This window comes from Pleurodeles waltl, chromosome 8, assembly GCF_031143425.1.
Source record: "Pleurodeles waltl isolate 20211129_DDA chromosome 8, aPleWal1.hap1.20221129, whole genome shotgun sequence".
Classification (NCBI taxonomy): Eukaryota; Metazoa; Chordata; class Amphibia; order Caudata; family Salamandridae; genus Pleurodeles; species Pleurodeles waltl.
In genome coordinates, this window is record NC_090447.1 from 882,250,693 (window position 1) to 882,265,475 (window position 14,783).

Consider the following 14,783-nt stretch of genomic DNA (forward strand, 5'->3'; position numbering starts at 1 on the left):
CCCGGCTGCATCAAACTTTCGGCTCTCCTTGTCTGGAGGTGGTGCGTCGCCTGATGTGTGCGAGTTGGCTCTTTTACGAGCTGCTCCTACGACAACTGAATCTGGTGTCAGTTGTGATGTAATAAAAGCAGGGTCTGTGGGTGGTGCCTTGTATTTCTTCTCCACCCTTGGGGTTATTGCTCTGCTTTTAACTGGCTCCTTAAAGATTTGTTTAGCGTGCCTTAGCATTCCAGGGAGCATAGGAAGGCTTTGATAATTGCTATGGGTGGAGGACAGGGTGTTAAAAAGGAAGTCATCCTCGATAGGCTCTGAATGTAGCGATACGTTATGAAACTCTGCTGCCCTAGCTACCACCTGAGCATACGCTGTACTGTCCTCAGGTGGTGAGGGCTTAGTGGGGTACGACTCAGGGCTATTGTCCGATACTGGGGCGTCAGAGATCCCATGCGTCCTGGTCATCTTGGCTCATGGTGGTATGAGCTGGTGATTGTGACGGAGTCTGTGCCGGTGATATAGGAGTTGCCGGTGGTGGAGTTACCTTCTTCACCACTTTTGCTTGTGGTGTTTTTTCTTGTTGTTGGAAATCTAGTTTCCTTTTTCTTCTGATTGGGGGAAGGGTGCTGATCTTCCCTGTACCACTTTGTATAAAGATCCGCTTTTGCGTGTGATCTACAGCTGTTGTTTGTAATTCCTCCTCAAACCTGTGTTTTTGAAGTTGGGAGGACAGTGATTGTTCCTCAGAGTAGGAACTGGCTTTCGGTTCGGTTGCTGGGCGTTTTGGCACCGAAACAGTGTCTTTTGTTGTTTTCGGCTCCGAAGAGATTTTCCTCTTTTTCGGTGTCGTACCTTCTTGGCGTCGACCATCTTCGGTGCCGCTATCCCTGTGCCGAGCAGCTTTGGTGCTGCTGTCTCGGTGTCGACCCTTTTCTGCGGCAGTATCTCGGTCCCGAGATATGCTGCGTGCCTGTGTCTCGACCTGAGTCGGACGATCTCGGCACCAGCTCGCCCTTTTTCAGTGCCGATGGGCGGTCACCTACTTTATGGGTTGAGCCATGGCCTGTCGGCAGTGGCGTCCCCTGGGCTTTGTCTGTTTTTCTGTGTGATGCTTGTTTCGACGTCTTACTCACGGTTTCTTCGACGTCGAATTCTTCGGAATCGGATTCGTGGATGGAGAATGTTTCTTCTCCCTCTTCCTCGAACCGTTGTCCTGTCGGCGTGGACGCCATCTGCAACCTTCTGGCTCTTCGGTCTCGGAGCGTTTTTCTCAACCGAAACGCTCGACAGGCCTCACACGTTTCTTCTTTGTGCTCGGGTGACAGGCACAAGTTACAGACCAAATGTTGGTCTGTATAGGGATATTTACTGTGGCATTTAGGACAGAATCGGAACGGGGTCCGTTCCATCAGTCTCGATGTTGCACGCGGTCGGGGCCTGGTCGGAATCGAAATTACCCCGAAGGACTACCGGAGCTCTTCAAGATTCGGTGTCGATTCCAATCTAACCCGATACCGAACGAAACAATACCGACAAATTTTCTGTTGATTCTGACTAACTTTCCGACCCGAAACACGGAGCGAAAAGGAACACGTCCGAACCCGATGGCGGAAAAAAAACAATCTAACATGGAGTCGACGCCCATGCGCAATGGAACCAAAGTAGGAGGAGTCCCTCGGTCTCGTGACTCGAAAAGACTTCTTCGAAGAAAAACAACTTGTAACACTCCGACCCAACACCAGACGGCGGACTATGCACAGCATGTGTATCTGCAGCTACACATGCCACCGAACATATAATTTCAATTGTATTGCACTACAATATTGGTTGCCCACACGAGCAAGCCTTAGTGATTTATTCCATTTTAATTAAGTACTTGCAGAACTGGTCCCCTTTGTTCTCAAAAGAATATGGAGAGATACTCAACTATAAAATCCTTATCCTGGGCGTGGCTTCGGGCGTCAAGATGGCGGTCGCACTCAGAGTGCTCTGGACCCCTCCGTCATCCGCCCCATGAAGCTGCCATCATCTACACTATTGGCATGGCCCTAAACATGACAGACTGCTCCTGGACCCCAGGGATCCTCCGCACAACCGAATAACGGCAAATCTGTGCCGTAAACACCAGCCGTGACCAGACCGATTAAACCAAGATGGCGGCCGGGGCTGCAGCGCTTTGCCGAACCCGGGGTGAGAGGCTCCTCCGTTGATGCAGCTACTCTGTGGGTGACGCTGGGGACGTTGACCCTGCGCCTCGGAGCCCGGGCCCCCGTGGGCCGATGAGATTGTGGTGGGGACGACCACGGAGTGCTCCTGGTGACCCGGACCCTGCCGTGCATCTGCGTGGAGGTCCGGGGGGGTGCGAGAGGCGATCCCGGATTCGGAGGGGCCTTTTTGTCCGGACTGGCGGGGGCGAGGTAATCGAGACGCCCGGCCGTGCTTCTGCGAGCGGCCTGTCCGCGGGGGTGTCCGCCCTGAGTGGTGGGGGCGACTCCGGGGGCGCCGGCGCTGCGCACCGGGACCCGGGCGGATTCGCTGGGATTGTACGAGCGGCTGCAGGAGGGCTCCCGGCGGCCGGACTCTGCCGCGCAGGTACGCGGGCTCCGGGGGCAGGCAGAATTCATCGTAGAGACTGCCATGTGAGGCAGTCCTGCTCCCGGCGGTCGGCTTTGAGCGCCTGGGCGGAGTGGGGGGCCCCCCCGAGTGGCCGATGGTTTTGGGCCCTGAGAGGCGTGGGGCCCCTCGCCCCCCTTGGAAGGTAAAGGGGGCTTCGACACAAACTTGGCAAGGAGGAAGGTCCCAACCGAAACAATACACCGGGTGGTTGATTCCACCAAGGAATAAGACCTACTGGAGACCTAGAGGTGCGAGGCAGGGCCTGCTGCAGGACCGGGCGGCCGCTTGGCAGCGTGAATCAGAGTGTTGAGGACCAGTGCCTACCACACCCTGGGGAGGTGATTGGGTCAGTGCCCACCCGCATATGCTTTTGAAACCCTGCTGGGGGACTTGGGCGCCGACAAGCCAAATTACCTGAGACAGAATGGGAAAGGACAAAACGAACAAACAACCCCCGGCCTCCCAGCAAAAGATCGACCAGTTCACGATGCCGGCGGGCCCCAGGAGAGAAGGGGAAACTGCTAGTGGAGGCCCAGCGTTAGACGGAGTAAGCGCCATCCTCCAAGCAATTCAGTCGTCGCAGTCGGCTGTGGAGACCAGAATCGGGGAAGTGCGTGAAGATATGGGCCTTATCAGGCAGGACCTCAGAAATGCAGTGAGCCGAATTACCGAAGTGGAAGGCCGGGTCTCCCAAACGGAGGACGAACTGGCTGATCTTAGAACAAAAGTGGCCCAGCTACAGACCCGAACCAGCGAGCTGCACCCCCGTGCAGAGGATGCAGAAAATCAATCTAGACGCAACAACCTGCGTTTTGTCGGATTCCCGGAGGGCGCAGAGGAAGATAGTCTCAGAATTTTTGGAGCGCTGGATCAAGACCTGGATGCCAGACCAGGCCCTCTCGCCCTGGTTTGCAATAGAACGCGCACACAGAGCCCTTGCACCGCGGCCCCCTCCGGGTGGCCTGAAGCGCCCGATGATCGCACGTTTTTTTAATTTCAAAGATCGAGACAATATCCTCAAAGAGGCAAGACGCTTGGAAGATCTTCAATGGGAGAATCATAAGATCTTAATTTTCCCAGACTACACACGAGAGGTCCAGACCCGCCGCCGATCGTATGAGCAAGTTAAACAAAAACTTAGAGCAATGCAACTCTCATACATGCTCCTCTTCCCCGCGCGGCTTAAAGTCATTATGGCTGGCAGGGCACATTTCTTTGAATCTCCGGAGGCGGCATGGGACTGGCTGACCAAGGAGGGCATTGGAGCCCGAAGGGGACCCCTGAAACAAGGGGGTGAACCCGCTCGAGATAGGGGGCCCCCCCCCCCCCACTATGGGAGGACCCCGAAGGAGCCGGAGGCGCACCAGATCCCGGAAGGGGGTGCGAGGGGACCTAACTATATCCGGAAGTGGAGAGACGGCTGGAGACCCTGACCCCTGGATGGAGGAGGCCTCCGTTGAGTCCCCGGAGGTGCAAGACCAGGTGCGAGCCGAGGATGGCGGCCGTCTGAGCCAATCCCCGGTGCTTGGCTGAAATGTTGCATGGAGCTCCCATTGTCACACATGGAGGATACCGAAGGGACCGGATCGCCCTCATGGGGCCCTCCGGGACGTACCTTCGGATAACCCGGCGGCTCCCTGGGGTTCGCCAAGTACGACTTAACGACTTTTCATTGATGATTGCAGAATGATCCGACTGAATGGAGGGGTCCACCACTCTACTCCCACGACAGTCTCACTGGCTGTTTTGTTCTGGTTGGGCACATGGGCGACAGATGCTTCCGGGGTGGGAGTATGGGGTGGGGGGCAGTTGGGGGGTGAGAAGTTTGAGTTGGGTTTAGATAGTAACACTCAGTCACTTAATCACTATAGGTTTAGTATTTCAATGTTAAGTTTTAAGAGGTCATCCTTGTTTCCACTGACGGACACCCGACAAGATACGGCACCCACACAGCCCAAGACAGGTCCTCACTGACACAAATCATCTCCTGGAATGTAAACGGGCTCTTAGATAAGATCAAAAGATCCGCAGTTTTCAACACCCTCCGCAGATACTCCCCCCTCAGTGGTCCTACTGCAGGAAACCCATCTCCTGGGAACTAAATGCCCTATGCTCTCACAGGGAGGATTTGACAGGGTTTATCATGCAGGTTTCTCCAGGGGAGTGGCCATCTTACTTAGTCGCTCACTACCTATGGTGATTACATCGACATTGTCTGACCCACAGGGCAGGTTCGTGGTAGCCTCAGGGGTGCTTCGCGGCTCATCGCTTAACCTTATATGTGCATACGCCCCTCCAGCGGGATTCGATGCCTTCCTAATCTCACTCCGCCGGGTGGTGGCGGGACTCCCCCAGGGAACCACGTTGATAGGAGGGGATTTTAATGCTGTTCTGGACCCCAGACTGGAAGTATCTGGTGACATCACCACTGGTAGGTCCTTCCGGGCTACGAGTCTTAACGGATAGATGGAGAGCCTTGGTCTCTGCGAGGTGTGGCGAACCTGGCACCCTAAAGAACGTCAATACACACACACACACACACATCAGCCGCCCACAGGACACATTCCAGAATTGACTTAATATTTATGCCTGCTCTAGACATTACCGGTGTCAAGGGAGCTGATATATTGCCACGAGGGGTCTCAGACCACGCACCTGTGCGGGTTCGATTGGGTGGAACAGACCCCACCAGCCGCCCGATATGGAGACTGAACGCATGGTATTTGCAAGATAACGAATATGCCCTTGAAATAAGAGACCGCCTTGCGCAGTATTTTGAGCAGAACTTGGGAATGGTCCAGTCCCCAGGTATAATATGGGCCGCTTGCAAAGTCACGCTAAGAGGGCATGAGCACGTGAGCGTGCTTGAGACTCACGAGTGTCTGAGTTGGAGGCTGGGGCGCTAAACTTGGAGCGCCAACAAACAACCTTATCCTCGGCTTCCACTCTGAGGCAACTCACTAGGGTCCGAGAGGAAATCAAGCACTTAGTGCTTGAGTCGGCAAAACACTTATGGAGAGCTTCGGCCGCACGAGTATATGGCTGGGGGGACAAGAATGGGAAACTTTTGCATTAGCTGGCCACCCGCCCCTTGGCCAATAGAATCATACCTGAGATCAGAGATGACTCGGGTACTCTCTCTAAAGTGCCCATTGAGATTGCACGGAGCTTTGCCTCTTACTATGCACGCCTGTACACCGAACACCCTCGACCCACCATTTAAAGGGAATTCCCCCCCCCTCCTGAACGACATAACTCTTTCTAGAGTCTCTCAGACGGCTAGGAGTAGGATGGATGAGGAAATTAGCCTCCCAGAAATAACTAGTGCGATTGCCAGCCTGGCATCAGGAAAGACCCCAGGTCCCGATGGATTCCCGCCAGAGATATACAAGAAATGTAGTGATATTCTGGCTCCACACCTACTCAATATGTATGAAGAGGCTGAACGGAAGGGCCACTTCCCTCCTGGGATTGACCTAGCGACAATAGTAGTGATCCCCAAGACCCAACCCCCGTCGCAGCACTGTTCGGCATATCGACCCATCTCACTCCTCAACACTGAAGTTAAAGTACTAGCCTCAATCCTGGCCTCAAGGCTAAGAGATGTAATGCCCACGTTGGTGCACCCTGACCAATAAGGCTTCATGCCTGCCCGTAGCACTAGGCACTGTATTAGGCGGTTGCACCTAGCCTTGGCGCATCAAAGGACCTTGTCTCATACCCCCCTGGCTTTGCTTTTACTCGATTTCGAGAAAGGCTATCTCGAAAAAGTCCTACAAAGAAACGGACTTGGGCCTAGATTCCGGGGTCTAGTGAGACTACTTTATTCTAATCCAACGGCCCATGTCCAAGTGAATTGAGTAATCTCGGACCCATTCCCTATCGGCCGTGGCACCCGGCAGGGATACCCATTATCCCCCCTGCTTTTCGCACTAATAGAGCCTCTGGCAAAGTTGTTACGGGAAGACCCGCTGATTGAGGGCTGGCACTCGCCAGTCTGCCAAGAGGATCGCGTGGCATTGTATGCGGATGATGTCCTGTTGTACATCTCAAACCCGGCTAAGAGTGGCCCCCGCATTCTACAAATTTTAGGTCTCTTCTCGGAAGCCTCGGGATTGACCCTAAACCCGAGTAAATCCTTGCTGATTCCACTCCATCAATCCCGAGACTGTATAGACTGGCAGCAAAACATTCCAATACGAAGAAATAGCTTTAAATACCTGGGTGTGCACGTCTCCTTGCTCCCTGAGCTAGCATGGGAGCTTAACATCACACCATTAACCAAGAGAATACAAACCGACCTCCAACGATGGAGACCTCCCCCTCAATCTACATGGGAGAATCGCTCTCTACAAGATGATTGTTCTCCCCAGACTTCTTTATCTCCTCCAGAATTTCCCTCACCCTATCCCCATGAGATGGTTCAGAGAGAGGGACTCACAGGCACGCCAATTTTTATGGAATGGCACCCGTCCTCGATTGGCGCTTAAAATCTGTCAGAGAGATGTTTATGAGGGGGGACTGGGAATGTCCAACATCCACTACTACCACCTAGCAATGCAACTACTAGTGATCAATGATTGGGTGGGGGGTGGATGGACAGATCCGGCGTATCGGCTAGAACTCCAGACCATGAGTTACCCAAAGATCTTTGATGCCCTGTACGGAGGCCCGATCTCACATGGGACACCGGAGGTGACCGGGGTGGTGCTGCGGGGTTGGCGGACGGCCCAAAAGGTGACAGGGTGGTGGGGGCGCCACACCCATCAAACCCCATTATGGAGGGGAACACATTTAAGGGAGGTAGCAGGTCTGGAAGGATTTCAGAAGTGAGACATAATGAAAATGTCACTTACCCAGTGTACATCTGTTCGTGGCATCAGTCGCTGTAGATTCGCATGTTTTGCATAGCTCGCCATCTGGTGTTGGGCCGGAGTGTTACAAGTTGTTTTTCTTCGAAGAAGTCTTTCGAGTCACGGGACCTAGTGACTCCTCCTTTTGTCTCCATTGCGCATGGGCGTCGACTCCATCTTCGATTGTTTTTCCCCCGCAGAGGGTGAGGTAGGAGTTGAATTGTAGTAATAGTGCCCATGCAATGGAGTGACGAAGTATGTACTTATTTAAGGTTGAAATGATATATACAAATAGTTGAAGGTAACTTCCGAACTGCTACAGGCTCCCGGGGAGGCGGGTGGGCACATGCGAATCTACAGCGACTGATGCCACGAACAGATGTACACTGGGTAAGTGACATTTTCAGTTCGATGGCATCTGTCGCTGTAGATACGCATGTTTTGCATAGACTAGTAAGCAGTTATCTCCCCAAAAGCGGTGGCTCAGCCTGTAGGAGTGGAAGTAGTCTGAAACAATGTTCTTAATACGGCTTGACCTACTGTGGCTTGTTGTGCGGATAACACGTCTACACAGTAGTGCTTGGTGAATGTGTGAGGCGTAGACCATGTGGCTGCCTTACATATTTCTTGCATTGGGATGTTTCCTAGAAAGGCCATGGTAGCACCTTTCTTTCTGGTTGAGTGTGCCCTTGGTGTAATGGGCAGCTGTCGTTTAGCTTTAAGGTAGCAGATTTGGATGCATTTAACTATCCATCTGGCTATACCTTGTTTTGATATTGGGTTTCCTGCATGAGGTTTTTGAAATGCAACAAATAGTTTAGTCTTTCTGATGTTCTTTGTTCTGTCAATGTAATACATTAATGCTCTTTTGACATCTAATGTATGTAGTGCCCTCTCAGCTACGGTATCTGGCTGTGGAAAGAACACTGGAAGTTCCACTGTTTGATTTAGATGGAACAGTGAAATAACTTTTGGTAAAAATTTTGGATTAGTCCTTAGGACGACCTTATTCTTGTGTAGTTGTATAAAGGGTTCTTGTATTGTAAATGCCTGAATCTCGCTTACTCTTCTTAGGGAAGTAATGGCGATGAGAAATGCAACCTTCCAGGTTAGGAACTGTATTTCGCAGGAGTGCATGGGTTCAAAAGGTGGACCCATAAGTCTAGTTAGGACAACATTTAGGTTCCATGAAGGAACAGGTGGTGTTCTTGGTGGTATAATTCTCTTAAGGCCCTCCATGAATGCTTTAATGACTGGTATCCTATATAGGGAAGTTGAATAGGTAGTCTGCAGGTGTGCAGATATTGCTGCAAGGTGTATTTTAATGGAATAGAAAGCCAGGTTAGATTTTTCTAAGTGAAGCAAGTAACCCACTACATGTTTTGGAGTCGTGTGTAATGGTTGGATTTGATCAATATGGCAGTAGCAAACAAACCTCTTCCATTTACTTGCATAGCAGTGCCTGGTGGATGGCCTTCTGGCTTGCTTTATGACTTCCATACATTCTTGGGTAAGTTGTAAGTGCCCGAATTCTAGGATTTCAGGAGCCAAATTGCTAGATTCAGCGATGCTGGATCTGGGTGTCTGATCTTTTGGTTGTGTTGTGTCAATAGATCTGGCCTGTTGGGCAATTTGATGTGGGGTACTACTGATAGGTCTAGCAGCGTTGTGTACCAGGGTTGCCTTGCCCAAGTTGGTGCTATTAATATGAGTTTGAGTTTGTTTTGACTGAGTTTGTTTACCAGATAAGGAAGGAGAGGGAGAGGAGGAAAAGCGTAAGCAAATATCCCTGACCAGTTCATCCATAGGGCATTGCCTTGGGACTGCTTGTGTGGGTATCTGGATGCGAAGTTTTGGCATTTTGCGTTCTCCTTCGTCGCAAACAAGTCTATTTGAGGTGTTCCCCAGAGTTTGAAATAGGTGTTCAGAATTTGGGGGTGAATTTCCCATTCGTGGACCTGTTGGTGATCTCGAGAGAGATTGTCTGCGAGTTGATTCTGAATCCCTGGTATAAATTGTGCTATTAGGCGAATTTGGTTGTGAATTGCCCAACGCCAATTTTTTTGTGCTAGCAGGCTTAACTGCGTGGAGTGTGTCCCCCCTTGTTTGTTTAGATAATACATTGTTGTCATGTTGTCTGTTTTGACGAGAATGTATTTGTGAACTATTATTGGTTGGAAAGCTTTTAGTGCTTGAAAAACTGCTAGCAGTTCTAGGTGATTTATATGCAGTTTTGTTTGATGTACGTTCCATTGTCCTTGTATGCTGTGTTGATCGAGGTGTGCTCCCCACCCTGTCATGGAAGCATCTGTTGTTATTACGTATTGTGGCACTGGGTCTTGGAAAGGCCGCCCTTTGTTTAAATTTATGTTGTTCCACCATAGAAGCGAGAGGTAAGTTTGGCGGTCTATTAACACCAGATCTAGAAGATGACCCTGTGCTTGTGACCACTGTGATGCTAGGCACTGTTGTAAGGGCCTCATGTGCAGTCTTGCGTTTGGGACAATGGCTATGCATGAAGACATCATGCCTAGGAGTTGTAATATCATCTTTGCTTGTATCTTTTGTGTTGGATACATGCGTTGTATGATGTTGTTGAAATTTTGGATTCTTTGGGGACTTGGAGTGGCTACTCCTTTTGTTGAGTCTATTATGGCTCCTAGGTATTGTTGTACCTTGCACGGCAGAATGTTGGATTTCGTGAAGTTGACGGTGAACCCTAGTTTGAAGAGGGTTTGTATTATCCGATGTGTGGTTTGAGCACTCTATTAACGAATGGGCCTTGATTAGCCAGTCGTCTAGATATGGGAACACATGTATTTGCTGCCTTCTGATGTGTGCAGCGACTACTGCTAGACATTTGGTAAAGACTCTTGGTGCGGTTGTTAATCCGAAAGGCAATACCTTGAATTGGTAATGTATTCCTTTGAATACAAAGATTAGGTATTTCCTGTGCGATGGGTGTATTGGTATATGGAAATACGCGTCTTTGAGGTCTAAAGTTGTCATGTAGTCGTGTAGTTTTAGCAATGGTAACACTTCTTGTAGTGTGACCATGTGAAAGTGGTCTGATTTGATGAATGTGTTTACTACTCTGAGGTCTAGGATTGGTCTCAGCGTTTTGTCCTTCTTTGGTATCAGAAAGTACAGTGAGTAAACTCCTGTGTTTGGTACTAATTCGATTGCATTCTTCTGCAATAGTGCCTGTACTTCTATCTCCAGGAGATTGGAATGATGTTTTGTCAAATTTTGTGCTTTTGGTGGTATGTTTGGAGGGAATTGTAGAAATTCTTTGCAATAACCATGTTGGATAATTGCTAGAACCCAAGTGTCTGTAGTGATTTCCTCCCATGCTTTGTAATAATGACCTATTCTTCCCCCCACTGGTGTTGTGTGGAGGGGGTGAGTGACATGTGAGTCACTGCTTAGTAGTAGGGGTTTTGGGGCTTTGAAATTTTCCCCTATTCCTAGGCAATTGCCCTCCTCTATATTGTCCCCGAAAACCTCCTCTGTACTGTCCCTGGTAACTGGACTGTGTTGCCTGTGAGGTGCTGGCTTGTGTGCCCTGACCCCGAAACCCCCCTCTAAAGGGTGTTTTACGAAATGTGCTGTAATTCCCTCTGCTCTGCGGGGAGTAGAGTGCGCCCATGGCTTTAGCAGTGTCCGTGTCCTTTTTGAGTTTCTCAATCGCTGTGTCCACTTCTGGACCGAACAGTTTTTTCATTAAAAGGCATATTGAGAACTGCTTGCTGAATCTCTGGTTTAAATCCAGACGTTCGTAGCCATGCATGCCTTCTGATAGTTACAGATGTATTAATTGTCCGTGCAGCTGTATCTGCAGCGTCCATGGAGGAGCGTATTTGGTTGTTTGAAATGTTCTGTCCCTCCTCAACCACTTGTTTTGCCCTCTTTTGTAGGTCCTTGGGCAGATGTTCAATGAGATGTTGCATCTCATCCCAATGGGCTCTGTCATAGCGCGCAAGTAGTGCCTGAGAGTTAGCGATGCGCCACTGGTTTGCAGCTTGTGCTGCGACTCTTACCAGCTGCATTGAACTTGCAGCTTTCTTTATCTGGGGGTGGTGCATCTCCAGATGTGTGGGAGTTGGCCCTTTTCCTAGCTGCTCCTACAACGACAGAGTCTGGTGGCAGTTGTGTAGTGATGAAAACCGGGTCTGTAGGAGGCGCCTTATACTTTTTTTCCACTCTTGGTGTGATTGCCCTACTTTTGACCGGCTCCTTAAAGATTTCTTTTGCGTGCCGGAGCATACCAGGGAGCATAGGCAGGCTTTGGTAGGAGCTGTGGGTGGAGGAGAGTGTGTTGAATAAAAAGTCATCCTCGACCTGTTCTGAGTGGAGGCTTACATTGTGAAATTGTGCTGCTCTAGCCACCACTAGAGAATACGCAGTGCTGTCCTCTGGTGGAGATGGCTTCGTAGGGTATGCCTCCGGGCTGTTATCTGACACTGGGGCGTCGTATAAGTCCCATGCGTCCTGATCTTGGTCACCCTGGCTCATGGTGGTGTGAGCTGGGGAATGTGATGGAGTTTGTGCTGGTGAGACGTTAATTACAGGTGGAGGAGAGGGTGGTGGAGTAACCTTTTTCACCACCTTTGTTTGTGGTGTTTGTTCAGTTTTGAACTCCAATCTTCTCTTTCTTCTAATAGGGGGAAGGGTGCTTATTTTTCCTGTCCCCTCCTGTATGAAAATACGCTTTTGCATATGGTCTACATCAGTTGATTGTAGCTCTTCCTCAAACCTATGCTTTCGCATTTGGGAGGTTAGCGATAGCTCTTCTGTATAAGAGCCTGAAACTGGGTCGGTTGCAGTCTGTTTTGGCACCGAAACCCTGTCTGCATCTTTTTTCGGCTCCGAGGTGACTTTTTTCTTTTTCGGGGCAGAAACCTCTCGGCGTCGATCTTAGTCGGTGCCGCTGTCTCGGCGTCGAGCCGTGTCTACACCGGTATCTCGGTGTCGATGCTTGTCTCCAGCACTTTCTCGGTCCCGAGATGGCTGCGTGCCGGTGTCTCGACCGGAGTCGGACGATCTCGGCACTGTTTGGGCCTTTTTTGGTGCCGACGGTCAGTCACCGAATTTATGGGTCGAGCCATGGCCTGGTGGCAGTGGCGTCCCCTGGGCCTTGTAAATCTTCTTCTGAGTGGTTTTCGACGTCTTACTCAGGGTTTGTGTATCGTCGAATCCTTCGGAGTCCGATTCGTGGATCGAAAAGGTTCCTTCCTCTTCTTGTTCCTCGAACTCTCGGTGGGCTGTCGGCGCGGACGCCATCTGAAGTCTTCTGGCTCGACGGTCTCGGAGTGTTTTTCGGGACCGGAACGCACAACAGGCCTCGCAGGTGTCTTCACTGTGCTCAGGTGACAGGCACAGGTTACAGACCAAGTGTTGGTCTGTATAGGGGTATTTATTGTGGCATTTGGGACAGAAGCGGAACGGGGTCCGTTCCATCGGCGTTCTTCTGCACGCGGTCGGGCCGACCAGGCCCCAACGGGGGATCGAAAAACTACCCCGAAGGGCACCGGAGCTCTTCGATCTTTCGACGCGGTGTTGAATCTAACTACGCCGATCCCGAACGCAACAATACCGACGAAAATCTTCCGAAATTAGCTATCTTTCCGTTCTGAAACTCGGAGCGACAGGAACACGTCCGAACCCGATGGCGGAAAAAAAACAATCGAAGATGGAGTCGACGCCCATGCGCAATGGAGACAAAAGGAGGAGTCACTCGGTCCCGTGACTCGAAAGACTTCTTCGAAGAAAAACAACTTGTAACACTCCGGCCCAACACCAGATGGCGAGCTATGCTAAACATGCGTATCTACAGCGACAGATGCCATCGAACTAGGTATTTCTACACTGGGTGACGTATGGGAAGGCTCACACATGCGCTCCTTTGAAGACCTCCAGAAAATGTTTTCACTAAACAAGACACAATTCCATAGGTACCTCCAGATCCGTCACGCCTTACTGACAGAAATCCAAATAGGGGATGACATACCCGAATACAGCCCTATGGAGGCGAAAGCTCTGATGGGGAACCTGGGTAGGGGAGGTGTCTCTCAGATATATCGGTCGATAATCGCCACCACTGCCAACTCCCTAGAGGGACTCCGTCGGAGATGGGAGGGGTGGATGTGTCCTATGGAAGAGAGACTGGAATGAAGCATTAGCAGCTCCACACACCCTAACGATGACGACTCGTCTCCGACTAATACAGACTTACTATCTTCATGCGGCCTACTTAACACCCGTCAGGTTGTACAGAGCAGGTCTCCGTACTGCAGCAGACTGTCCACGTTGTAAGGACCCAAACGCAGACCTTTTCCACATGGTATGGTCCTGCCCAATCATTAAAGCTTACTGGAAGGCTGTTACAAGGGAGATCTCAACGGCCCTACAGACGGACATGGGGTTGACACCAAAGCCGCTCCTACTGGGGATAATAGGTGATAATGGACTGAGGAGGGCGGAACGGAAATTTCTCGGGGTAGCATGCTTAGTGGCTAAAAGAGATATAATGGCAGACTGGAAAACCAAAAGCGCACCAACTTTGACTAAATGGAGGCGAGGAGTGGATTGGTGTGCTCAACGTGAAAAACTTGTCTACGAGGCTAGAGGGTGCCCGAATATAATAAGGTATGGGGGAAATGGGAGGCCACAACAATCAACCTCCCGGCACTATCGACGGGCTTAACACCGGAAGAGCCTGAACAAGCCCTTCCTTCTCCCCCTTCTAATGGGTGAACATTTTCACGAGACAATTTTGCAGGGAGGTGCATAATCTTTTCACTCAGGGTGTGGTCCAGGACTCAGGATTGACCTTGTTTGGTGCCCGTTGGCGCCTAGTTACATGTATGTATCACTGTTTTATTTTGTAAAATCAATAAAAATGGCTTTATTAAAAAAAAAAAAAAAAAAAAAAAAAAAAAAAAACACTTATCCTACCATAGATATTTGTACTAAAGGCATCTAAAATTATCTGTACTTGCATAGTAGTAAGACAATTGTGACAACCTGATGCATCCATTCAGAACATGAAACATGAACTTACCCTGCCTCAGTTCTTGATTTTTGAAGTGCTCCTCCAGCTTGGCTTTCAGAATACCTCCAAGTTCTTCAAAGTGTTCACTGTTAAGGCACCCAGGTCCCATTACTTCAATGCACTGATAAAAAGGTTAAAAAGAGACGTCAGCTACACTTGTAGACAATAGAAGTATTACACATTTTTAAATTCACTTTTATGCAGCTAAATACTATGAAGCAGAACATTAAAGACAAATTAACTCTGGTATCATTTCGGACATGTAT

At 50.1% G+C, this 14,783-nt stretch overlaps 1 protein-coding gene across 1 annotated transcript in view; it reads right to left on the minus strand.

Moving 5' to 3' along the window:
- Positions 1-14,783, minus strand: part of IPO5 (importin 5) — a 531,657-nt gene that overhangs the window by 190,533 nt on the left and 326,341 nt on the right. Inside the window, exon 20 of the mRNA XM_069205185.1 lies at positions 14,527-14,638. Within this exon, the coding sequence (XP_069061286.1) occupies positions 14,527-14,638 (112 nt within the window). The remainder of the gene's footprint in view (positions 1-14,526; positions 14,639-14,783) is intronic.